This window comes from Schistocerca cancellata, chromosome 9 (genome assembly GCF_023864275.1).
Source record: "Schistocerca cancellata isolate TAMUIC-IGC-003103 chromosome 9, iqSchCanc2.1, whole genome shotgun sequence".
NCBI lineage: Eukaryota > Metazoa > Arthropoda > Insecta > Orthoptera > Acrididae > Schistocerca > Schistocerca cancellata.
The window spans coordinates 409,716,078-409,741,923 of NC_064634.1; the positions used below are offsets into that span (position 1 = coordinate 409,716,078).

The window sequence follows — 25,846 nt, forward strand, 5'->3', positions numbered from 1 at the left end:
GCAAGGAAAGCGTTTCTGAAGAAGAGAAATTTGTTAACATCGAGTATAGATTTGAGTGTCAGGAAGTCATTTCTGAAAGTATTTGTATGGAGTGTAGCCATGTATGGAAGTGAAACATGGACGGTAAATAGTTTGGACAAGAAGAGAATAGAAGCTTTTGAAATGTGGTGCTACAGAAGAATGCTGAAGATTAGATGGGTAGATCACATAACTAATGAGGAAGTATTGAATAGGATTGGGGAGAAGAGAAGTTTGTGGCACAACTTGACCAGAAGAAGGGATCGGTTGGTAGGACATGTTCTGAGGCATCAAGGGATCATCAATTTAGTATTGGAAGGCAGCGCGGAGGGTAAAAATCGTAGGGGGAGACCAAGAGATGAATACACGAAGCAGATTCAGAAGGATGTAGGTTGCAGTAGGTACTGGGAGATGAAGAAGCTTGCACATGATAGAGTAGCATGGAGAGCTGCATCAAACCAGTCTCAGGACTGAAGACAACAACAACAACAACAACAACAACAACAACAAGCCAACATTCTTACCTCATTGTTCATGTAACTTATAACTATAAAAATTTACTGTAACTATAATACCAGGGCTTTCAGTTTTAGTTTCTGTATCCATTCCCGCAGATAGTTGTGAAAGTGCATTTGGCCCTAGGTTTTGTGTGCCTTTCACATAATTCGTTTTTATTTTGAATTCTTGAAATATATATCTACTGTTTAGTGATATACTCTCCCTTAAAAATGATAAGGCCTGATGATCTGCATATATTTCAATCTCCAGACTCCAAATAAGGGTTCGAAAGTTTTGTAATCTCCAACAATGGACAACTCCTTTTCAGTAGCTGTCTAATTTAATTCATAGTTGTTAATACGTCTACTGCCAAAAAACTATTGTACAATGTTGTACTTCACCGGAATCTGATTCCTCTTGAAACAAGTCATACCCAAGTCTGTATTGTGATGCATCTGTTGTCAGTTTAAAGGTTTGATTCAGTTTAGGATGACACGAACTGAGTTTGTTCTGGACTGTATTGTATCTCTTTTACTCCTACAGTATGCTTTAAAAACTTTAAATTCTTCTCTCCCAAAATGAAATTTACTTAATGTTATTGTTATGCTGCTGTCCTGTAATCTGTTTAACGTTTTAATAAGCAGCAGGGGGCAATGTTCTTTCCAGGTTTTAGAAACCAATTGTCCTACATTACTAATTCCTGTAATAAGTTGTTACCCAGAGCTTTGTCTTGGCCCTTATGAAAACAGCTACAGACATATTTAAACCAAAGGGAGATACCTTAAACTGGTAAGACTTCCCCTCAAACAAGAAAGCCGTCCAGGGTCTAGAGTCCTTGAGCAAGGGAACCTGCTAGTACCTGGCTACCGAGTCCATCAAACTATAAAACTTCGCTTTTTCTAATTCTTCCATACTAACACATCTATTGTTCTCTGTTTCAATATGTGTATTCAAAGCCCAAGCATCTGGTACCAATCGTAACACCGCCATTCAGTTTACTTGCTAACAATAACGAATTATTATATCCACTGAGACGACATTCTATAGCACCATTGTAAATCATCTTCTGTATATCTTTTTGTACTGCCATGTGAAGACTCATAAGAATAGCATTCAGTTTGCAAAATGAAGAAAGGCCCATTATCTTTTGTCTTAAACATCCTTTACAAGTATAATCGCCAACTGCTCTAGGTTTATCAGAAATTACTCCTTAGTACTTTGGTAATATTTTATGTAGTTCTTCTATCTGTTCCGGTATTAATATGCAACATTCCTGTGATGGCCTCATCGCTCGTGCATGATCGTGCCCTTCAAAATTTCTTTGGTAATTGACTTATCTTTTTATTATGCATTGCTAAGCATTTTCTGAAACAAAATAACAAGGAAATGATCCAATCTGACATTTCAAAAACGACCATGAAATCTTTTATACAGGAAGAGTAGAATGAAAGAAATTTAGCTGCTAATATGCACTGTAAGCATTTTTAAAAAATTGTTGCATGAAGAACCACTTATGACAGCAGTTTGTACAGTCCCTCCTCCTAGCGTGCCATGGGCCATCACGAGAGGGTAGCACATTTGCATACTGCAAATATACAGAGTGACATGTGCAAATCTGAAGCAGCTAAACCATACAGAAAATGTCACATATCATAATTTTTTTTTAATAAGACGCAGTTTTTTATTGACAGCTTAACTGTTGCAGATGTAATTATTGCAAAGTTAACTAGCAGAGTAAAATACATCAAGAAAGTGTTTGATGTTACATTGCAGATGACTTCCATCAATTTGACAACTTTTTATAACAATTCCTGTAGCACAGTTGTTATGATGATTTTTGAATAGTATGTATTTTACTAACAATCAAACAGTTGCTCGTTTATACCCTAGAGTTGACACAATAAAGCAGAGTGTGATTTGAATGACAGAAACAAAAATTTTCAACAATGTAGGAAAAGATGGATTGATATTTAGCATAACGAAGACACATTTAGTTGCAGACAGACACAAATAAAAGGCACTCACACAAAGCTTTTTGCCATGGCCTTCATCAGCAAAAGAGACACAGAGAAACACACACCGTTCATACACAGAAGCAAGAACACCTCATGCACACATGACCACCAATTCCGGCAGGTCAGGTCAGAATTCAGCTATCACGAGATGGCAACCGCAGTCTGAAGGAGCAGGACAGAAGAAGCAGAAGGGATAGTAATATATGAGTGAGGGGACAGAGGAATGCTGTCTAGCAGAGTGTGCAGGATCTAGAATGCCAACATGCATGACATTGGTAGGTTGTGGGGCAGGGAGATATGGAAAAAAGGAGCGAATGTGAGAGGAGTGTATAAAGATGCTGGGTGTGTTGGCAGCTGGTGGCTAATAAAGAGGCTGGGAGACGAGAATGGGGAGAAAATGACAGGACAGAGGGGGTGGAAACTGTTCCGTGGAGAGTGTAGGGGCAGTATGTTACCATAGATAGGGCTGGGATAACTGCAGGACCGAAGAATATGTTGTAAGGATAACTTCCATCTTCGCAGTTCAGAAAAGCTGGTGGTGAAGGGGAACATCCAGATTGCTCAGAAAGTGAAGCAGCCATTGAAATTAAGCATGTTGTGCTGACCTGCACATTGTGCCACAGGTTGGTCTACTTTGCTCGTGACCACAATTTGGTGGTAGCCATTCATTCTGGTGGGCATCTAGCTGGTAGTCATGCCAGTTTAAAAAGCTGTGCGCTGCTTGGAGCAGAGCTGGTAAATGACATGGCTGCTTTCACAGGTAGCTGGGTCCGTAATGGGGTAGGATAAACCTGTGAAGGGACTGGAATAGGAAGTGCTGGGTGGATGGATCGGGCAGCTCTTGCACCCTGCTCTTCCACAGGGATACAATACTTGTGGCAACAGGTGGGATTGGGTGTGGCATAGAGATGGAATAGGATGTTGTGGAGGTTACGTGTCGTCTTAACAGTAAGTAGCAATCTTATCTTTTCCTAAGTTGTTGATATTTCTACTTGAAGTTTTCATTGTCTGAAAAACAAATAGTTTCCTTACACCAGGCACAGTTGATGAAAGAAAAATTCGTACTTTTAGACACTTCACAGTAATTACTAGTTTTATTTAAACAAAATTGTTGTGCAGTAAAAAATGGTTCTGGCTATTGCTCTGCTATTTGTTCTGCACACCATGCATACTTGAAGCAATTCAGAAAACATACTGATGAAAACTGATAATGCACAAAATGACTGAAATTTAAGAATAGTTCTCCTAACAAACCTCAAATGAAGTAGAGCTATCAGAAAATATACTGCATGACAGTTTCCTTCAAAATAATTTCTCCAGTCAAAAAAATTCTTAATCAAGAGTCACATTGGTTGTTCTTGGAATCTGAATTAAATATCAACAGTCTTTTCATTCTCCTCCTCAAAGACAGTGGTGGTGTTATGTCGAGGCCAAGAGCTCAACAAAAGCAATGAATTAATTTCTGCAACTGGTAAAAAACTGTTTTAAATGAATTTTTAAAAATTACTGTTTCCTATTTTTACAGATTTTGATAGGTTGGTTATAAGATTTTTTGCAGTAAACTTTTTTTTAGTCATAATATAGTAATTCGGAGTGCCCAATCTAATAGATCTTCATCAATACAACGATAACAGTGCATTGCCTCTCATGAGCAGCCATACATTGTTCATATCATAAGAAAATTCCTCTAAAGAACTGTTCTTCATATTATTTATTTAAGTTTAGAGATTTATGGTGGTTATCAAAGGGGGTAATGGGACTTTATGGCTGCCCTGCATAGTAAATTTTATGGATAGTTTTTCTATCACACTTTTGCAACTTTTGTTCTAGTGCATATTTGTTACTTCGTGAAAGTCTTTCCTCCAGTTCATGGACTAATTTTACAATGCAAAACTGGGTTTACATTGCTTAACATCAAGTGTTACACACAGTGGATATTAATACAGTTTTATCTCCATTGGTAACACTTATGCTACCACAAAAACAACTGGGAATTATGGTGGATATTAAATAACTTGCATATGTGAGTGAACGTTAACTGTGGACAGTTGTTTCAAAGAAACTCAACAAAAACTCAAATTCACTTTGCCAATCAAAATCATGCTGAGTCGTGTTATCTGTTTATCAATATGCCATCAACCAAGGATACATGCAGTCCGCTGCAGCTCCTGTAGGGGTGCGCATGTCTCCACCCACCTGGCAAGCTACAAATTTAGCAATTTTCAACTTTTTTTTTTTTTTTTAATACTTGCAGTGCATCATAGCAGCTAAAATGTTGACAGTGTCTTTATTTTAATGTATTCTTTCTGTATAAAAAATTTCAGGGCATGTTTGCTGTTATGCATCATCTGTTGTGAGAAGTTTATCCATTGCTACTGTATTGGCTGTAGCTAGCAAATTAACAGACTTTATTCTTCCAATTCTTGCTTAAAATCTACAGCCTTACATTTAAGATACTCGATAGTACACTTGTCTTTTGCCATAGTATTTTGTTCACACTTAAATAGGTGAGGCTTTTTCTCTGTAGCCAATTAAAACCAAACAGTATCTCTAAATTAAAATTTGGTTCACTTAAAAACTCTGTTGAAATGAAAAATTGTTAATGGCAACCTGATTCCTTCTTTAATAACCTTTCCTCTGCTCACAATTATTCCTCCACATAAACTCCGGTTACAGGTAGTGTTGGGTAGCTATATGTGTGATGTGTATTCACTCTTGTGATATCAAAGAGACCTCACTCCTAGAGTCTCAATGAATATCCACCTCCCTATCAAAAATGTTTCCCAGTATAGCAGATTTCATCTGCTCCTCTTCCTCTTGATTTCCTTCCTCCAGCAACCTCTCAAGCATATACCTATAGTTCGTTAAGGCCGTTGTCACGTTCTGGACCTAGGCTCAGCTACAAAATGTTCGGGGTTTACCTACACCTGCTTCTGAGCTTCAGTAGCTGGACAGCGCATAGGTACATAAAGTGTTTGTGTTATTGTGGGAAACATCATTGAGGGGTTACTCACTGGATTGATTTGCCTATCATTAGTGTGCTTCCTTATTTTACATTATTTCCCTTTGTTCTTTCATCGGAATCAGGGTGGATAAAAATTTCCTTCATTGTTATCTGCTTGAAACTCATAATGTTTATCCCCACTTTCGTTATTTAACATATCCAAACCATTGACAAACATTAAAAGCCATTAACCATTGACCAACCAGCACCTTACATGAAAACGTAATGTATGCATCAAAACTTTAACTTAATGACTCTTCTCTGTCATACTGTCTTAAATATTTAGACCTTATAAGGTGCCGTCCTGTATATTTATTACAAGTTCCCCCAACTATTGTTATAATACCATGGATCAAGAAGCTCAAATGTCAGTTGTTATGAATACAGGGAGACCAGTACTGCTGCCCAAAGTTTTCCTGGAAATAAATCCAAAATGTAAATTTTTCGGAGTGATCAGTTCCCCACTTAGCTGCATCGCCCTCTAAATAACTTAGTGCATAATCTAGCATCATCCCATCACTTTGGTAAAGATTTACTCAATACTTTTTATAAGTATGGGGGGGGGGGGGGGTGAACATCCCCATCTGACTTAAATTTAGGGAATTATTTGGAGACACCCGTGGTGGTCTAGTGGTTCTAGGCGCTCAGTCCGGAACTGCGCGACTGCTACGGTCGCAGGTTCGAATCCTGCCTCGGGCATGGATGTGTGTGATGTCCTTAGGTTAGTTAGGTTTAAGTAGTTCTAAGTTCTAGGGGACTGATGACCACAGATGTTAAGTCCCATAGTGCTCAGAGCCAGCCAATTATTTGGATAGGCTAGTTCTATTTCCCATTTGCAACTCCTCTATGTACTCTGCTGACAGTCCACTACTTCCACTAAACAGTCTTTTATTTAAGATGTCTCTAGTCTTAATTAATTCATCCCATAACTTTCTACCGCTGACTCTCCTTATTATCATTTTCGGGATTAGAGTGATTTGTATGTACTGATGATTCAGTCATTTCCCATTCTTCATGATTGACTAAATCTACCACACACTCATCCAAGTTAGCAAGTGTAGAGCCTGAATTAGCAGCTACATCTGAACCTTTGGTTTTATTCCAATATTCCTAATCTTACTTGTGTACCTGAGATTTGTTCTTGCACTGCATTGAACTTCTGCTCAGTTAATTCTTTTATTTTCCACATCTCTAAATTGCTCATTCACTTCATTATGAACTAAATTGCACTGTTTTATTATCTTACAGTTTAACTCCCCTGTTAAGTTGGAAAGTGTCATGTGCAATTCCAATATTTTACTCTGAATTTCTCGTTTTTGTTTGAGTGATTCATTGTAGTGCTGTTCAAGTGTGATATTTGTTTGCTGAAATGTGGTGTTTGTTGCTTTTATTGCATTTTTATTTGTGATTTTTTAATCTATATACTAAAAGTTAACTCTTCTATGCCAGTACTTAATTGTCAACTAAATGTCTTAAACTGTTGCTCCATGCTTTTTGTCATCTCAGGCATACAATATCTACAATATTACGTGTTTAATTAAACCTAGTTTAATACTGTAATAACACCAACCATGATACTGCAGATCACCCGCAACTCTGCTTATAAAACCAGTTGCTATTTATTCCACAACACAAATACTATCCCCCAAAAATAAAAAACTAGTCAACTCGTATATTATACAGCTCACTAGAATCTCACCACGACGTGATGCCAGCGGGTAACTGGATCAGTGCATTGGTCGGACTGCATCGCTGACACTGCTGTAGGTTGTCGAGTCACTGCTGAAATCCACAATGAATGCTGTAGAGTCATCACAGGATCAATAAAATTGAAGCCCATCATAGTCATAGTTGAAATTCTTCCCACTTGTGAACTAGTTAGTTTCTTCTCTGTTGTATTGGTAGTTGAAGAATGTAATAATTGTTAATTAACTACTCAAAGCAGTGCTATCAATTGCTTCTGCACTGCAGTGTAATCGTGGCTGTTGACTCCATTGTTAAGGACAGCAGGTATCAACACCAGCAAACCTGCATACAAAAGTTACTAGTCTTCTTCAGCAGTACAGATTTCTGGTTATTATCCTTATTCTTCATCAGTTTTATTTACTCGCCATGGTACTTGTTGTGGGTTATTGTCACTGGCCACCACGTGAGATGTTCTGTTGCTTCTTTATCATGATATAGATGACATGATATAGATAAAGTCTGCTCAGTAGGTACAATTTCCGATAGGTATAATTTCCTGTTGTCCAATTTTGCTCACTTTGTTATTTCTTCACATTTACCAATGCGTCTCAGTCAAGCTTTGTTCCTTGAAGTGCTGCAATTATTATTGGAAGCTAAGAGTACAACCCAACATCCAAAATCTCATAAACAACATGTAATATATTCTACTCTCAGTTACAGATATTATGCATAACTAGCTTGGCCCATTATTCAAAACATCAAAAATATGTCATTAAGAGCTAGTCCAAAAGAGTCTCTCTTAGTTATTAGATACCAATTGAATATACAGATAGGAGTTTTCCTCGTGTACCATGATGTCATTGGGGATGTCACAGCCAATCTTCTTCGAAGCCTCGCATCATATCTCCAGGAAAAACTGAGATAACAAGAAGAACAGGAAACGAAAAATTGTAGCAAGTATGAAGAACATGTTTGCAAAACAAAAAATAAATATTGACTGTTGACAGATCATTGGATGATGAAAACAAATGTTGAAAAGAAGCAGTAAATAATAGGAGAATTGATGTGCCTGAAGCAATATTGAAGAGCTACAAAGATTGGGGAACAAGAATGAAGAAAATTAAAGATATAGAAAAGGTACAGAAACCAGTTGATAAGTGAAGAAGCATTGTTATAAAAATGTGTTTTTCAAAGAAGTAAATACTGTGCCCTAATTTTGTAAAGAAATCTAGGTGGCTTTTCCCATCATCATCATCATTTAAGACTGATTATGCCTTTCAGCGTTCAGTCTGGAGCATAGCCCCCCTTATACAGTTCCTCCATTATCCCCTATTCAGTGCTAACTTTGGTGCCTCTTCTTATGTTAAGCCTATTACTTCAAAATCATTCTTAACCGAATCCAGGTACCTTCTCCTCGGTCTGCCCCGACTCCTCCTACCCTCTACTGCTGAGTCTCTTGGGTAACCTTGCTTCTCCCATGCGTGTAACATGACCCCACCATCTAAGCCTGTTTGCCCTGACTGCTACATCTATAGAGTTCATTCCCAGTTTTTCTTTGATTTCCTTATTGTGGACACCCTCCTGCCATTGTTCCCATCTACTAGTACCTGCAATCATCCTAGCTACTTTCCTATCCGTAACCTCAACCTTGTTGATAAGGTAGCCTGAATCCACCCAGCTTTCGCTCCCATACAACAAAGTTGGTCGAAAGATTGAACGGTGCACAGATAACTTAGTCTTGGTACTGACTTCCTTCTTGCAGAAGAGAGTAGATCGTAGCTGAGCGCTCACTGCATTAGCTTTGCTACACCTCGCTTCCAGTTCTTTCACTATGTTGCCATCCTGTGAGAATATGCATCCTAAGTACTTGAAACCGTCCACCTGTTCTAACTTTGTTCCTCCTATTTGGCACTCAATCCGTTTATATTTCTTTCCCACTGTCATTACTTTCGTTTTGGAGATGCTAATCTTCATACCATAGTCCTTACATTTCTGATCTAGCTCTGAAATATTACTTTGCAAACTTTCAATCGAATCTGCCATCACAACTAAGTCATCCGCATATGCAAGACTGCTTGTTTTGTGTTCACATATCTTAATCTCACCCAGCCAGTCTATTGTTTTCAACATATGATCCATAAATAATATGAACAACAGTGGAGACAGGTTGCAGCCTTGTCTTACCCCTGAAACTACTCTGAACCATGAACTCAATTTACCGTCAACTCTAACTGCTGCCTGACTATCCATGTAAAGACCTTTAATTGCTTGCACAAGCTTGCCTCCTATTCCATAATCCCGTAGAACAGACAATAACTTCCTCCTAGGAACCCGGTCATATGCCTTTTCTAGATCTATAAAGCATAGATACAATTCCCTGTTCCACTCATAACACTTCTCCATTATTTGCCGTAAGCTAAAGATCTGGTCCTGACAACCTCTAAGAGGCCTAAACCCACACTGATTTTCATCCAATTGGTCCTCAACTAATACTCGCACTTTCCTTTCAACAATACCTGAGAATATTTTACCCACAATGCTGATTAAAGAGATACCTCTGTAATTGTTACAATCTTTTCTGTTTCCATGTTTAAAGATTGGTGTGATTACTGCTTTTGTCCAGTCTGATGGAACCTGTCCCGACTCCCAGGCCATTTCTATTATCCTGTGTAGCCATTTAAGACCTGACATTCCACTGTATTTGATGAGTTCCGACTTAATTTCATCCACCCCAGCCGCTTTATTGCACTGCAATCTGTTGACCATTTTTTCCACTTCCTCAAATGTGATCCTATTTCCATCATCATTCCTATCCCATTCTACCTCGAAATCTGAAACATTACTGATCGCATTTTCACCTACATTGAGCAACTCTTCAAAATATTCCCTCCATCTGCCCAAGGCATCCACAGGATTCACCAGCAGTTTTCCTGACCTGTCCAAAATACTTGTCATTTCCTTCTTACCTCCCTTTCGAAGACTGCTAATTACACTCCAGAATGGTTTTCCAGCAGCTTGACCCATAGTCTCCAACCTGTTTCCAAAGTCTTCCCACGATTTCTTCTTGGATGCTGCAATTATCTGTTTGGCTTTGTTTCTTTCTTCAACATAACTTTCTCTGTCTACCTGGGTTCTGGTATGTAGCCATTTTTGATACGCCTTCTTTTTCCTTTTACAGGCTGCCTTGACTGTATCATTCCACCAAGCTGTTTGCTTCATCCTACTTTTACACACTACTGTTCCAAGACATTCTTTAGCCACTTCTAGTACTGTGTCCCTATACCTTGTCCATTCCTTTTCCAATGACTGTAATTGACTACATTCAACTAACTGGTACCTTTCTGAGATCGCTGTTATGTATTTGTGCCTGATTTCCTTATCCTGAAGTTTCTCCACTCTTATCCTCCTACATATGGACCTGACCTCCTGCACTTTCGGCCTCACAATCCCAATTTCACTGCAGATTAAATAATGATCAGTACTCTAACAACTACATCACTGAGTGCCTCAGAAAAACTATCCATCTTATCTTGATCTGTCCCTTCACAATGCGAATATACTGACACAATCCTAATTTTCTTGCTAGACACTGTCAAATCTATCCACATCAGTCGTTCGTTTACATACCTTATTACAACTATGCTGGGTTCCATTTCTTTCCTGATGTAAAGCCCTATACCCCATTGTGTTATTCCTCCTTGGACCCCTGACAGGTAGACCTTGTATTCTCCCACTTCCTCTTCTTTCTCACCCCTTACCCGAATGTCACTAACAGCTAAAACGTCCAGCCCCATCTTACTTGCAGCCTCTGCCAGCTCTACCTTCTTCCCAGAGTAGCCCCCATTGATATTAATAGCCCCCCATCTCATTACCATTTGTTTGCCAAGTCGTATCTTAGGAGTCCCTGGTTTGTCAGTTAGAGGTGGGACTCCGTCACCTCCAAAGGTCCGAGGCATTTTGCTGTGATTGTTGCCAGCACCATATTTAAAGTACCAGGGAAGCAGGTTGCTAGCCTTACATGCCCCGAGTCCCATTGGGTTTCACCCCTAACGGCTGAGGGACTAGCCGGTGGATTTGGTAGTCTTTGCCGTATGAGCACAAAGGTGACCACGACTCAGAATATGTCCGAGATGCCCAGCCTTATTCCGAAGTAACTGGTATCCCGACTGTCGGGACCACTTACTTGGCCACTCATACGTTGCCCGTGGTTCATGAACTAGGACATGACTACAGGAACCCACACCATGAACCACTTTTAAAAATCAAAAGTTGTATCCCCCCCCCTCTCTCTCTCTCTCTCTCTCTCTCTCTCTCTCTCTCTCTCTCTCTCTCTCTCTCTCTCTCTGCCTCTGCCTCCTCCCCCCCCCCCCCCCCCCAACCCTCCCCGCCCCCCCCCTTTTTCCACTGAAAATGGTACTGCACAGCTGGACTTCAAAGTTTTTTCTAGTTTTATATATACGTCTGTGCCAAATAGGAGCATGTTAGTATTATTATAATAAGGCAATAAATGGGTGTGAGTTGGCTGGTTAACTGGACAATGGAAACCAGAGTTTTTAAAAAAATGCTCCTGGCCATTCTTTCCTAATGAGCCAGTATTTAGTCGAAATTTTTTAAGTCCAAATTTTGCATCTTTGATTGGTCCTGTCTGTATTATGCCACCATCTGCCTGTATTTGTATGCTGGTTTCACTCTTTGCTCATACAGTGAATTATACTAAAGCTGCTTGTTCTTTTATGTTCCAAACTTGTAACAAACCATTGATGTTTGCACTGTCATGACTGAGAACTACTAAGGGCAGAGCATTTCCCTACCTGCTTTATAGTTCTCTAAATATCACAGCAACAACCTGGAAGAAAACAATTAAAATTTAGGAGTAGTAAATCTGAAATATTAACCCAGTCCTTAGCTTTGAGAATATTATGTGGAGACCTCATGACCAGTTCTCTTGGAATCCATGTTGGTTGTTGCATGGAAGTTCATTCATTGCATATAAACACTGAATATGTTCTGAAAATCTGCTACATATATTAATTAGTGAACTAAATGGACAGTGACAGGTAAACTGTTCTTTTTAGAAATCATATATATGTTCATATTGGAATTGTCATTATATGTGAAGTGAAAACTGTCTTTATAGACTCTGTTCTTCATAACACTTTTAGTAATGAAAGTTGCTTGCTACAATGTTCATTAACACCAAATAAAAGCAAAGAATTATGTATGTTACAATTATCATTTATAATTACAGTTAGTCATATAGCAAGTCTCTCTCTGGCAGGTAGGTTTAAAAATAATTATTTGAGCTACATTATTTATTGTAAACAATTTAAATCAGTGTTATAAATAATGTTTGAAAATATTGAAAAGGTTTCTTTTTGTAGGCAGTGGTTGCCGAGAAATAAACTGGAACCACTGGGTCTAACACTTGAAATGGATCAAGCAAAATTAACAGAATCTCGCAAACCAGCCGACCGTAAAGCAGTACGTAAGGCTTATGATGATGCAACACTGCATCGTCGACAGGTAGCTTCTGGACTCGGACCTAATGAGGAGGGCGTCTTCATGCGAGAGAATTGACACATGCCACCAGCTGCTGGTTAGATCATTGGAGCCAGCACTAGTGACTTCGATGCTGTGTTGTGATGAACAGCAAAACTGCCAGTTGGCAGAGATCTTGTCTTCCTAAGTATGTTGATGAGCACAAATACAATTCAAACTTATTAAGTGATAACTTTGTAGAAAAACGAATATGTGTCTTATTCATTTTTATGTGCTGCCACTGGACAGGCTGTATATGGCACAATGAATCAGGCACGTAGAGCTGCTCTTAAAGTACATATATCTGCATTCATTGTTCTCCGTATATTTGAGAACTGTAAAAGGGGATATGTACATATTTTTCCTAGTTTTCTTTCCCCTTTCTGATGCATCATCAGGATTCTGTAAGTTTTACTGTTTCAGTGTCAGCTTTGTCCGTAATAGTTTTAAGTCCTAAGAATAGTATATGTTGATCTTTTAATTTTTTCAGTAGTTTAACATGATGGACAAAATGAAGTTTAATTTTAGTAATGTCATGTCATGTAGTAACATGGCGCATCAAACAGGTTGTCCGTAAGCTGATAAGTTCAGAAACTCTGTGGCTTTTAAACCAAATATAATGGTTTAGTCATGTCAGCATATCTATCTTGAGGTGTGTTTTAACATTTACATTGTTCATTGACTGTATTCAAGACAAAACACTTCTATGCTTTCCTCCTGGTAAACCATTTAAGTCTTTCCACATGTGCTTCTCTCTCTGCCAGTTGTATTAATTTTCTTTACAGAACCAGTTGTTCAGAAATAGTCACTTCTATAATGAGCACGTCTAATGGCAATGTAGCTTTAGATTATGTTGCTATGTAGTGAAGTATTGTAGCTGTCACTGTCCATTTCATATTAATCTACCAATGAGGCTCAAGTACCTTAGGTTATTCTGAGCATGGACCATGCAACAAAATGCACAAACACCAATAGTCTAGTCGCTGTATATTTTTATTGTCGGAACCAAATGCTTTTAATAGAAATCTATCAGTTTGTGCTAGGTTGTACTGTTTGTATGGTAGAAGTATATACCCTCATTATGTATACATCACTGTGTTCAACATTTGTATCTCAAAGAAAATACATGCTTAATGAAATAATACATGATAACTGCATTCCGTGGCTAAAGGACAACTACCCATATTATCAGTGCAGCCATTGTACTATTTTTACAAATAAAATTGTTTTAATGCAGAATGCACATTTCATTCTTTATTTCAATCTGTGCAAATGTTCTCAAGGAATGCAAAAGTAATATTTGTAACTGTACTATAATAAACTTTCATTGTATTTTAGTAACAAGTTTTCTGGTAAATTCTGTATTTCTTCAGTGTTTTGGTGAACTGTTTATTTCTTTCTTCAGAATTGAAGGTACTCTAGACAAGACATGCAGCATCGTGTGAAAAAGTGTAGTGGACCATAAATCTGTTGAGCCATATAAAGAGCTTAACTGGATGATCCCCCCCACCCCCACCCCCACCCCACACTCACACACACACACAAGGTGCCAATCATATTGCTATAATGTGCAGCTTTTGTAGGTTTTCTACAAATGTCTATGATGTCTAGATAAGGTTCTTTAAAATATTAGCATATTATATGGCATTTACTCGTTACTGTTTCTTCGAAGTTTTAGACTATAACAGTTGTGAATATGTATTAACATATTCACAATAATGAATAAATCACATATTAAAATACTCTGAGCAATAAATTATGCTGGAGAGCCACATGTATGATCTGGGGAATAATTCATTTTGTACTGTTTGTCATTAAGATACTCAGCAAGTTGCAAACAAAAGGACCACTGTGATGTGTAATAGTTTTATTAAATATGAGCACTGAGTGAATGTGTTTGTAATCAGCCAGAATGTAACAGTTTTATAGTCGAAGTGAATTTATCATTGCCTAGTTTACGAAAAGGATTACTTGAACTGATATTATATTCTGTATGAGTATAGTAATGTTGTGCATGATAAGTGGCTGAGCTTTCAGAGATATATTTAAGATGTACTAGATATAACAATTTTGTAGTGTGTTTCTACCTGCAAACACCAAATGCTTACAATATGGAAATGAAGCATTCTCACTTATCAGTGTCTTATGTGACTACATCTGTGAATGAATGAATTAGTTATAGTGAAAATGGCATAAGCGGCAATGTGTTATTTTGGTCACGTAATGCTTCCTTCTCTACAAGAATTTAAAAAAAAATACAACCATTTCATCTTTGTTGTAACAGAGGAACAATATTTTTAAAGCATTTAGATTAATAAAAATCTCTCTATTTCAAATTCTTAGTTCTAAAGAATAATGCTGCCCCTACCACAGTCTGCTGTTACTTCAATATGCTGAAAAATGTTATATTCAAATATTTGAAATTGTTGTGTGGGCTCTGATGAATAACCCAAGTTCAGTTGTTGATCTGTGCGAATTGATGTGCAAAATACTTCCTCTGTAAGGTGAGTTGTTGTTTTTTGCCTGTACCATTTTTTTATACTCAAGGCTTCTGTGCTTAAATTATTCATGATGATAAATTAATTTACAGTACATCTGGAATGATAAATTAATTTACAGTACATCTGGAGTCACATTCACCTATCATATTTGATTGCGGATGTTTAGTATTGTCAAATGCTTATTTTTGTTCTTTGATTGTTTTGGAGTAAAATTGAATTATGATATGATATTAAATGCCTGTGCTAGAAAAAATTTATTGATATTAACAACAGTTATATAATGTGTGAAATTTCAAATAATATAGTTATGTGGTTATATGAACAAATAAATTTTAGTGAGAAGGTTAAATGCAAGTTTATTTGCAAGGAGCATGTCTCCTCTGCACTGAATGACAACATAGTTGCAACTTTATTGGCAAAGTAAAAGAGACTTCCCATGAATTTAATGTGATGGTTGATATTCAGTTACTTCATCTGTAGTTTTGTACTTTTGCCAGTCAGCAAAATAAGTGGGCACATCAGTTTTGTAAACAAAGGTGGTGCCTTCTCCTTAAAATCTCCATTATACTACTAAAGATTTGTTTTATATTCTTATAGAAGTTTATTTGGTGATGTGATCTTAATTCAGCTCTGTGATTAAACAAGGTAGTCGATTGGTAAGGCACTGGATTTACGTTCACGAGGTTGATTATTCAAATCCCCATCCTGCCATCCGTATTGATATTTTCTGAGGTTCCCGTACATTGCTTAACGTGGCCATTCCTACACTGTCTCATTGGGCACAGATGCACAGGAGTGCCCATCATCTCACATGTTGACATGCATAGTTTACCCGCTAGGTGGTGTTAGTACACATATTGTGCACATGTGTGAGTCACTTAACCATCCCTGCCCCATGGCCATGTGGTGCACTACTAACACTTCCAGCCTAAAGAATTGTGTTGGCTGGTTGGCATTAAGTTAATCAGTTTAACTGTAGTTGGATGTCATATAACTAGAGAATGGGCCATCTCGAAGTTTTGAAGTATCATACGTACACCTTGCCTCATGGCTCATATCCGTGTAATAGACCTAGATGCAAGACCTGTCCCATACATCCTCCCACCACCAACAACAACTCCAGTCCGGTCACTTGCCGAACTGTTGTATAAGAAAGAGACTTGGTTGAAGAAAAAAATTAATTCCCTTGCTCTCTTGAAAACAACACCGACCAGTCAAAGGTGTTGTATATTGGTGAAATAGGTACCAAAATTCAACTATCACAGACTGAGATCGCGATACTCATAACATAAACACTTATGTTAATTCAATAGTTATGAGAAGGAAAGTTGCTACTTACTATATAGCGGAGATGCTGAGTCGCAGATAGGCACAACAAAAGGATTTTCACACTTAAAGCTTTTGGCCAATGGCCTTTGTTAACAATACACACACACACACACACACACACACACACACACACACACACACACACACACACACGCACAACTGCAGTCTCAGGCAATTGAAACCACACTGCGAGCAGCAGCACCAGTGCATGATGGGAGTGGCAACTGGGTGGGGGAAAGGAGGTGGCTGGGGCAGGGAGGGGGAGCGACAGTATGGTGAGTATGGCGGACAGTGAAGTGCTGCAGGCTGGGGAGAGGTGGGGACAGGGAGGGGGGGGGGGGAGTAGTGGAAAAGGAAAGAAATAGAGAGAAATAAATAAAATAAAATAAATACGTAAAAAAAGACTGGGTGTGGTGGTAGAATCACGGCTGTGTAGTGCTGGAATGGGAGCAGGGAAGGGGCTGGATGGGTGAGGACAGCGACTAATGAAGGTTGAGGCCAGGAGGATTACAGGAACATAGGATGTAGTGCAGGGAAAGTTCCCACCTGTGTAATTCAGAAAAGCTGGTGTTGATGGGAAGAATCCATATGGTACAGGCTGTGAAGCAGTCATTGAAATGAAGGATATCATGTTTGACTGCGTGTTCAGCAACAGGGTGGTCCACTTGTTTCTTGGCCACTGTTTGTCGGGGCCCATTCATGCAGACAGACAGCTTGTTGGTTGTCATGCCTACATAGAATGCAGCTTAGCTTGTAGACGACATGACTGGTTTCAGAGGTAGCCCTGCCTTTGATGGGATAGGTGACGCTAGTGACTGGACTGGAGTAGGTGGTGGTGGTTTGAGGATGTATAGGACAGGTCTTACATCTAGGTCTATTACAGGGGTATGAGCCATGAGGTAAGGGATTGGAGCAGGGGTTGTGTAAGGATGGACATTTATATTGTGTAGGTTCAGTGGACGGCAGAATACCACTGTGGGAGGGGTGGGAAGAATAGTAGGTAGGACATTTCTCATTTTAGGGCACGATGAGAGGTAATCAAAACCCTGGCAGGGAATGTAATTCAGTTGCTCCAGTCGTGGGTGGTACTGAGTTACGAGGGGAATGCTCCTCTGTGGCCGGATGGTTGTGCTTTGGGAGGTGGTGGGAGACTGGAAAAATAAGGCATGGAAGATTTGTTTTTGTACAAGCTTGGGAGGATAATTAGAGTCAGTGAAGGCTTGAGACGCTCGGTATATTTCGAGAGGAACTGCTCGTCACTGCAAATGTGATGACCACTGGTGGCTAGGCTGTATGGAAGGAACTTCTTATTATGGAATGGGTGGCAGCTGTCGAAGTGGAAGTATTGCTGGTGGTTGGTAGGTTTGATATGGACAGAGATAATGATGTAACTGTCTTTGAGGTGGAGGTTAACATCTAGGAAGGTGGTTTGTTGGATTGAGTAGGACCAGGTGAAGCAGATGGGGGAGAAGTTGTTGAGGTTCTGGAGGAATGTGGATAGGGTGTCCTCACCTTCGATACAGATAGCAAAGATATCATCAGTGAATCTGAGCTAGGTGAGGTGTTTAGGATTCTGGGTGTTTAGGAAGGATTCCTCTAGATGGTCCATGAATAGGTTGGCATAGGATGGTGCCATATGGCTGTCCTTAGCTGTACCCCAGATTTATTTGTAGGTAATGCCTTCAAAGGAGACGTAATTGTGAGTGAGGATATAGTTGGTCATGGCAACAACTAGGAAGGAGGTTGTTGGTTTGGAATCCATCAGGCATTGGGAAAGGTAGTGTTCAATAGCAGTAAGGCGACAGGCATGGAGCTTCCTGGGTTCTTAGGTTTATGGGCTTTAGGAAGCATGAAGAAGGTAGGAGTACAGGGAGTGGTAGGGGAGAGTAGAGAGATGGACTCCGAGGAGAGGTTCTGGGATGGGCCTAAGGATTTGAGTAGTGACTGGAGATCCAGCGGGATTACTGGAATGGGGTCACTGTGGCAAGATTTGTAGGTGGAAGTATCTGACAGCTGGCAGAGTCCTTCCACCAAGCACCCTCGCAGTTCAAAACAACAGTGGTGGAGCCTTTGTCTGCAGGTAGGGTTACAATGTCGGGATCAGTTTTTAGATCGTGAACTGTGGTTCTTTCTGTGGATGTAAGGTTAGTCTGCATGTTGAGGGATTTGAGGAATGATGGTGAGGCAAGGTTTGAGGTTAAGAAACTCTGGAAAGTTAACAGGGTGTGGTTTGGGGGCTGTGGGGGTGGATCACGGTTGGATGGAGAAGTGAACTGAGTCAGGCAGATCTTTGGTTGACTCAGATGGGTAGGGATGGTGGTGAAAAAGTTTTTCCGCTGTAGGGACTGGGAGAAAGAGAGAATGTCTTTAACAAGTCCTGCATGATTGAATTTGAGAGTGGGACAAAAGGTGAGGCCTTTGGAAAGGACTGATATTTCTGTGAAGCTAAGGCTTCTGGAGGAAAGGTTCATGACTGAATTGTGGGTCTGTTTAGGTTCTTGATTTTATGTGGTGGTGGGAGGAAGTTTTGGAGGCTGTGTAAGTGTAGTAAGTCTGCGAGACAGGGTTTGTCAGCTATGAGGGGGTGTGGGGGAGGTTTCGAGGTTGTTGTAGAGGTGATGGACAATGGCACTTCAAGACGATAGTAGGAAGTGAACAAGATGGAGAGCTTTTTGAAGTGGCATCGTGCATGTTGCTCAAGTTCCTGCAGGGCAAGAGTTTCAATGTGTGTTAGTGGTTTCCGGAATTTGGGATTGCATTGCAGGAGAATCTTGCGGATGGAGAGAAGGTACTGCAAGGAGGTTTGGGCTTTATTGGTATGGTTTTGCAGGACTATATTGGCGAGGGCTAAGGATTGGTGGAATTTGAACAGCTGGAGGTCATTGTGGAATGACTGGTGGCAGCCAGAGATGCTTAATTTGATGGTAAGGCCATTAGGGGGGATTCCACGAGCCAAGCAACAACGCAGGAACAGTATGTGGGACTGGGATCTGGCTAGGGATACGGAGACTTTTCTGTATGTGAAAATATACGAAATGGATCAAATGAATACAAAAGGGGGAAACAAGATGAAATCTGAGCAAGTCGATGATAGTGAAATGCGAAAACCCGCTAAATTGGTGAGAAGTCACAAGGATCAGCGAGAGGGGGGGAGAGAGAGAGAGAGAGAGAGAGAGCGTGTGCATTACTGTGGTTAGCAGGTCTGAGGGTGGATAAGTGTAAAGAAGTGGAATTAGTGGGTGCGAACTGGGATAGAACAGAGAAAGTGTCGGGGGCGGGGAGGGGTTCGTAGGATGGGATACAATATCGTGTGGCACTGGATAGGTGCAGGAGTGAAAACGCAAAAATACTTGAAATGACACAAGAGCGAGGATTTCACTGAAGCCTTCACTGACCATAATTATCCTCCTAACCTTGTTCAAAAACAAGTCTGTGCCTTATCTTTCCAGTCTCCCACCACCTCCCAAAGCCCTACCGTCTGGCCACAGAGGAGCATTCCCCTCATAATTCAGCACCACCCATGACTGGAGCAACTGTATTACATTCCCCGCCAGGGTTTCAATTACCTCTCGTCGTGCCCTGAAATGAGAAATGTCCTGCCCACTATCCTTCCTACCCCTCCCACAGTGGTATTCAGCCGCCCACCGAACCTACACAGTTTCCTCTTCCATCTCTAAAACAACCCCTGCCCCCAACACCTTGCATCATGGCTCATATCCGTGTAATAGACCTAGATGCAAGACCTGTCCCATACATCCTCCCACCACCACCACCAACTCCAGTCCGGTCACTAACATCACCTATCCCATCACTGACAGGGCTACCTCTGAAACCAGTCACGTGGTCTACAAATTAAGCACCATTCTATGTAGGCATGACATCCAACAAGCTGTCTGTCCACATGAATGGCCACCAACAAACAGTGGCCAAGAAACAAGTGGACCACCCTGTTGCTGAACACGCAGTCAAACATGATATCCTTCATTGCAATGACTGCTTCACAGCCTGTGCCATGTGGCTCCTTCCCACCAACACCAGCTTTTCTGAATTATGCAGGTGGGAACTTTCCCTGCAATACATCCTACGTTCGTGTAACCCTCCTGGCCTCAACCTTCATTAGTCCATTAGTCGCTGTCCTCACTCATACAGCCCCTTCCTTGTCCCCATTCCAGCACTACACAGCCATCATTCCACCACCACACCCAGTTTTTTTTATGTATTTATTTTATTTTATTTATTTCTCTCTATTTCTTTCCTTTTCCGCTACTTCTCCCCCCCTCCACCTCTCCCCTGCCACCACCCTACCTGCAGCACTTCACCGTCCGACGTTCCCACCATAGTGTCCCACCCCCCTTCCTGCCCCAGCCTCCTCCTTCTCCCCCACCCAATCGCCACTCCCATCATGCACTGGCACTGCTGCTCGCAGTGTGATTTCAATTGCCTGAGATTACAGTCATGTGTATGAGCTGCGTTTTGTGTGAGTGTGTATGCGTGTGTATTGTTGACAAATGCCATTGGCCGAAAGCTTTAAGTGTGAAAATCTTTTTGTTGTATCTATCTGCAGCTCAGCATCTCTGCTATATGGTGAGTAGCAACTTTCCTTCTCATAGTATCGTTACATTCCGTCCTGGATTTTCCATTGTTTGATTTTTATCTACTTCAACCATTAACAAATTTTATAACCTTGAGTGGATGTTAATTCTATTACGGAGCACAGAATTTGTAATATTAGGCTTTTGTGCCAATTCACCTACAGTATAACATTGTCTCATTATTTCATGTCTTCTAAGTTGAGTACACAATAAAAATTCTTATATTCTCACATGTATTATTTATGCCTACTGGGCAAAATAAGTCTGTGACATATAATTGTAATAGTACACGTCTCAACATCAAGGTGAAATCGTTCATGATTACAAGCCTAGCCTATGCCCAATTTATTCTTGTTAGACAAACATCACAAATAACAGTCTCACAATATTAATTCTTGGTATGCCACTTGGTGAAATTTTAATACTGTATCCCTATTAGGCAGAATGTTCATATATAGTTCTGTTGACCAGAACCAATAAAACAACTTCTGGGTGAGATTTTTATTACTTGCATTTATACACTTATTTACATACTGTCAGGGAATTATTTTCATGTGCTTGTATAACTTAATGATAGCTTATGTTAAGCTAGTGGTCATATGCTAGTAATGGTTATGGGTTATGTAACTATTTATTTTCTCAAGCCTTAGATAAATGGCATATACAGGGTGTATCAAAAATAATCATCCAATTTTTTAAAAATCATAACTATTACGTTATTTAAATTAATGATATGAATATAATAGAGGGAAACATTCCACGTGGGAAAAATATATTTAAAAAGAAAGATGATGAGACATACCAAACAAAAGCGCTGGCAGGTCGATAGACACACAAACAAACACAAACATACACACAAAATTCTAGCTTTCGCAACCAACGGTTGCCTCGTCAGGAAAGAGGGAAGGAGAAGGAAAGACAAAAGGATATGGGTTTTAAGGGAGAGGGTAAGGAGTCATTCCAATCCCGGGAGCGGAAAGACTTACCTTAGGGGGAAAAAAGGACAGGTATACACTCGCACACACACACATATCCATCCGCATATACACAGACACAAGCAGACATTTTCCTTCTCCTTCCCTCTTTCCTGACGAGGCAACCGTTGGTTGCGAAAGCTAGAATTTTGTGTGTATGTTTGTGTTTGTTTGTGTGTCTATCGACCTGCCAGCGCTTTTGTTTGGTAAGTCTCATCATCTTTCTTTTTAAATATATTACGTTATTTGATATATATGCGTTGGAAAGAGCAAACTCTCAAGTTTTACATGGTTCCCGCTAGGTAGCACACTGGCATTTGGAACTTCGGGAATTTTTAAATCAAAGGATTACTAAACGATGGATCAGTTGCACTGGACCAAATGTTTCAGCATTACAGTACTGGCCTCCAAGATTACACGACCTGACTGTATGTCGTTATTTCTTCTGTGGGTTTGTAAAAGACTATGTTTATATGCCTCCATTACCCACAACAGTGAATGAAGTGAGACATTACATAACAGCAGCTATGCAAGCTGTAACTTAAGACATGTTCGCTGCAGTATGGGAACAATTTAAATACCACATTGATGTACACCATTGCGTCTCAAAGAGGCATACTGAACACCTATGAAAAGGTATGAAAAAACTTTGAGTTTCTCGTTCATCAAAAAACACAATTCATTGTATATATTTATTAGTTTCAAAAATATAGATGTGCCAAATCGGATGATTCTGTTAGATACACCGTGTATTATACACCACCAAAGCAAAGCACTTCTTTAACAATGCTTCATGCATAACTTCATGTTCCCCATGAGGGGAATAGATATAAAATCACCATTTGAATAATAATTTTAACACGGTGTATACTTCTAAATATCCTTGTTATAGGTGTACATGATGCCAATGATATTTAGACTCCACCTTTTAAAAGTAATAACTAATTATGTACGTGGTCAGTGGGTAACAACGTACAACCAACGTTCTGAATGTACTAGTGCCCTATAAAAACTATTCTCTCTGAATTTGCATGATCTATAATGTTTGTACGATGCAACATACTAGATTAAGACAAGCACATGTTGTACAGCCAGGCTCAGAGTACCTTCCCCTAGTAGCTCCTAGTACAGAAGCATCTGAATAATACTTAATCATGGATTTGCTTCATTGCTGAGCGTAATGATGGCTAACACTACCTCCAATTGATCACTGTGGCCAGATGCCCGTGGTCCCCAACACAATTAATTGTACAGGGTGTATCAAAAAGGATCTTACAACTTTGGAATGATATAGAAGTTTTTTGGTCTAACTCACAGAATCAGTAGATTTGTTATTTTGTAGCAAGGAATTTCAAGTTTCACATAAAAGTGGTAAGTGTCATTCTAGTTCAGCATGACTAACATTTGTGATGTAACAAACATCTCACTGGTAATAAATTTCTTCCCACACTCGTTATAGAAAATTGGGCATAACTTGTGTAACAGCTGTGTAGATTCAATTTTTCAGATCAGATGAATTGTTTGGTGGGGGAGGAACATACACACAGTAAATAAATTATACACAACTGCAACAAAAAAAAAAAAAAAAAAATCCATAATGGATAAGCATAATACACACAGTTTTTAATGAAATGCTTGAGAAATAAACCCACTGGTATCAAGTCTGGGGAACGAGGTGGCTATGCAGTTGGCCCTTCATGGCTAATCAACACCCTGGGAAGCTATTATTGAGGAAATGTAGAACTTCCATGAGGAAATGAGGTGATGTGCCATCTTGCTGGTAGTAAACCATCTCATCTCATCTCATCATTTTCATTGATCTATACATTCTTAGGCTCTTTGAGAAATGGACGATATTTATGTGAATATAGATAGAAAAACTATTATTTTAAAATAAATGAGCTACAGTGGAGCAAAACACTGTCACTAGGCTTCAGTTTATGCAGAACCATGAGTTACAACTCCCAGGGGCATGAGTGGTGAATGCATGTCATCACTTGCTGTGGTGGGCGTGTTATTCCATGCAGCTGCTGATGGTAGCTGTTATGGCGGCCTATCAAGGAATAAAATTTAATGTATTTTACTTACGCTAGTATATACAGACCAGAGAGGAGGTGGAGCCTGGTGCTCATTGAAAAGTATATTGTATTAACGGTTAGTTTGATAATATATCCTTGAACTTACGGAACTCTGGTTATGAGTGCCTTACGTTTTCTGAGGAGAGAAATGAGCTCTTTTTCCAGCTAATGCATGGAATCTTCAGGGAAGAAGACACAAGCATGGTGAAGAAGATTACTAACTGGGACTAAATAGCAGGACCAACCGTACAGGATAAAGTTATAAACGACTGTAGTATCCAGAAGATAATAGCAAACAAATTGACTCAAAAAATTGTGTGTTATTCTAGGAGGACATATGTAACTGATAGGTAGGTACAGGACACCCTCTCCATTTCCTAAATGTTTGCCAGTACTTTTCCTTCATCTCTCTTTCTTCTCATTCAACGCTTGCAGCAGAAGAAGGAGTCATTTTATCCAAAAGCTTGCACATTTCCATACCTTTGTGTGTTTTCTCCTGCTGCCACTTGGTGAGTAAGTGTTTTTTTTCCTATTATATTATTTTTAATAGATGTTCACTCTCTCCCCATATGAAGCGGGAACGATGTTTGGATAGCAGTATGTGTTTAATATCATAATAATGTAACACCTGTTTGAACCGCTTACTTAAAAATCTACTGCTGTTATCAGACAGCAATCCTTTAAGCACTTGCCAACACACAAAGTAGTCGTGAGTTAAATTCAGAATTACTCCCTATGCCGCAGCGTTCTTTAATGTATTTAATTCCATTTCTGTAGATCGGCATACAAAGGAACTTGCCAGTAGCCTTCCTAAGATCCATACTATGAGTACTCACAGCTGCTTCTTGTGACACTAGAAGTTTAAAGAAATGTTCTTTACTTTTAATTTACACTCATATCCCTCGATAACTCTAGGTTCAGAAAATATGGTGCTACATTATAATAACAATTATTTTAATAATTTCCTGTCCACCTCATTTAATGGACTACCCTCATTATATTTGTTTTCTATCTCCTGCTTGATAGTATTGAAATGACCTATTAATTTCTGGTTTCAAAAACAAGGTCATAGAAACAGACCCTTGAACTTGAGTATGTAGTGTAACCTGTGTCACATCTTCTGAATCCGCAAATGAAACAATCATATCTTTGTCCTAATTTTGTAGGCTCACAGAAAGGTTACTGAAATCGAACACAGCTTTTCATTTTGGAAGTCAGTCAATACCCAGTAATACAGAAAGATTTAAATTTGGTACATCTCTATCTACATCTACACATTTACTCTGCAAATTACACTTAAGTGCCTGACAGAGGATTCGTCAAACCACCTTCACCATAATTCTCTGTTATTCCACTCTTGAACAGTATGCAGAAAAAACAAACACTTATATCTTTCCATTGGAGCACTGATTTCCTTTATTTTATTATGATGATTGTTTCTCCCTGTGTAGGTCAGTGTCAGAAAAATATTTTCACATTCAGAGAAGAAAGTTAGTGTTTGAAATTATGTGAGAAGGTCCAGCCACATTGAGAAATGCCTTCATTTTAATTATGTCCATCCCAAACCCTGTATCATGTCTGCAACACTCGCTCCCCTATTTTGCTATAAGACA

The 25,846-nt window shown here is 39.5% G+C and overlaps 1 protein-coding gene across 2 annotated transcripts in view; it reads left to right on the top strand.

The window, feature by feature from the left end:
- LOC126100999 (peregrin) overlaps nucleotides 1-14,295 on the top strand; it is a 248,793-nt gene extending 234,498 nt beyond the window's left edge. For both annotated transcript variants that reach the window (XM_049911665.1, XM_049911666.1), the window contains exon 21: nucleotides 12,603-14,295. In XM_049911665.1, coding sequence (XP_049767622.1) covers nucleotides 12,603-12,798 — 196 coding nt within the window. In that variant the 3' untranslated portion in view covers nucleotides 12,799-14,295. The remainder of the gene's footprint in view (nucleotides 1-12,602) is intronic.
- Nucleotides 14,296-25,846: the final 11,551 nt, after the last annotated feature.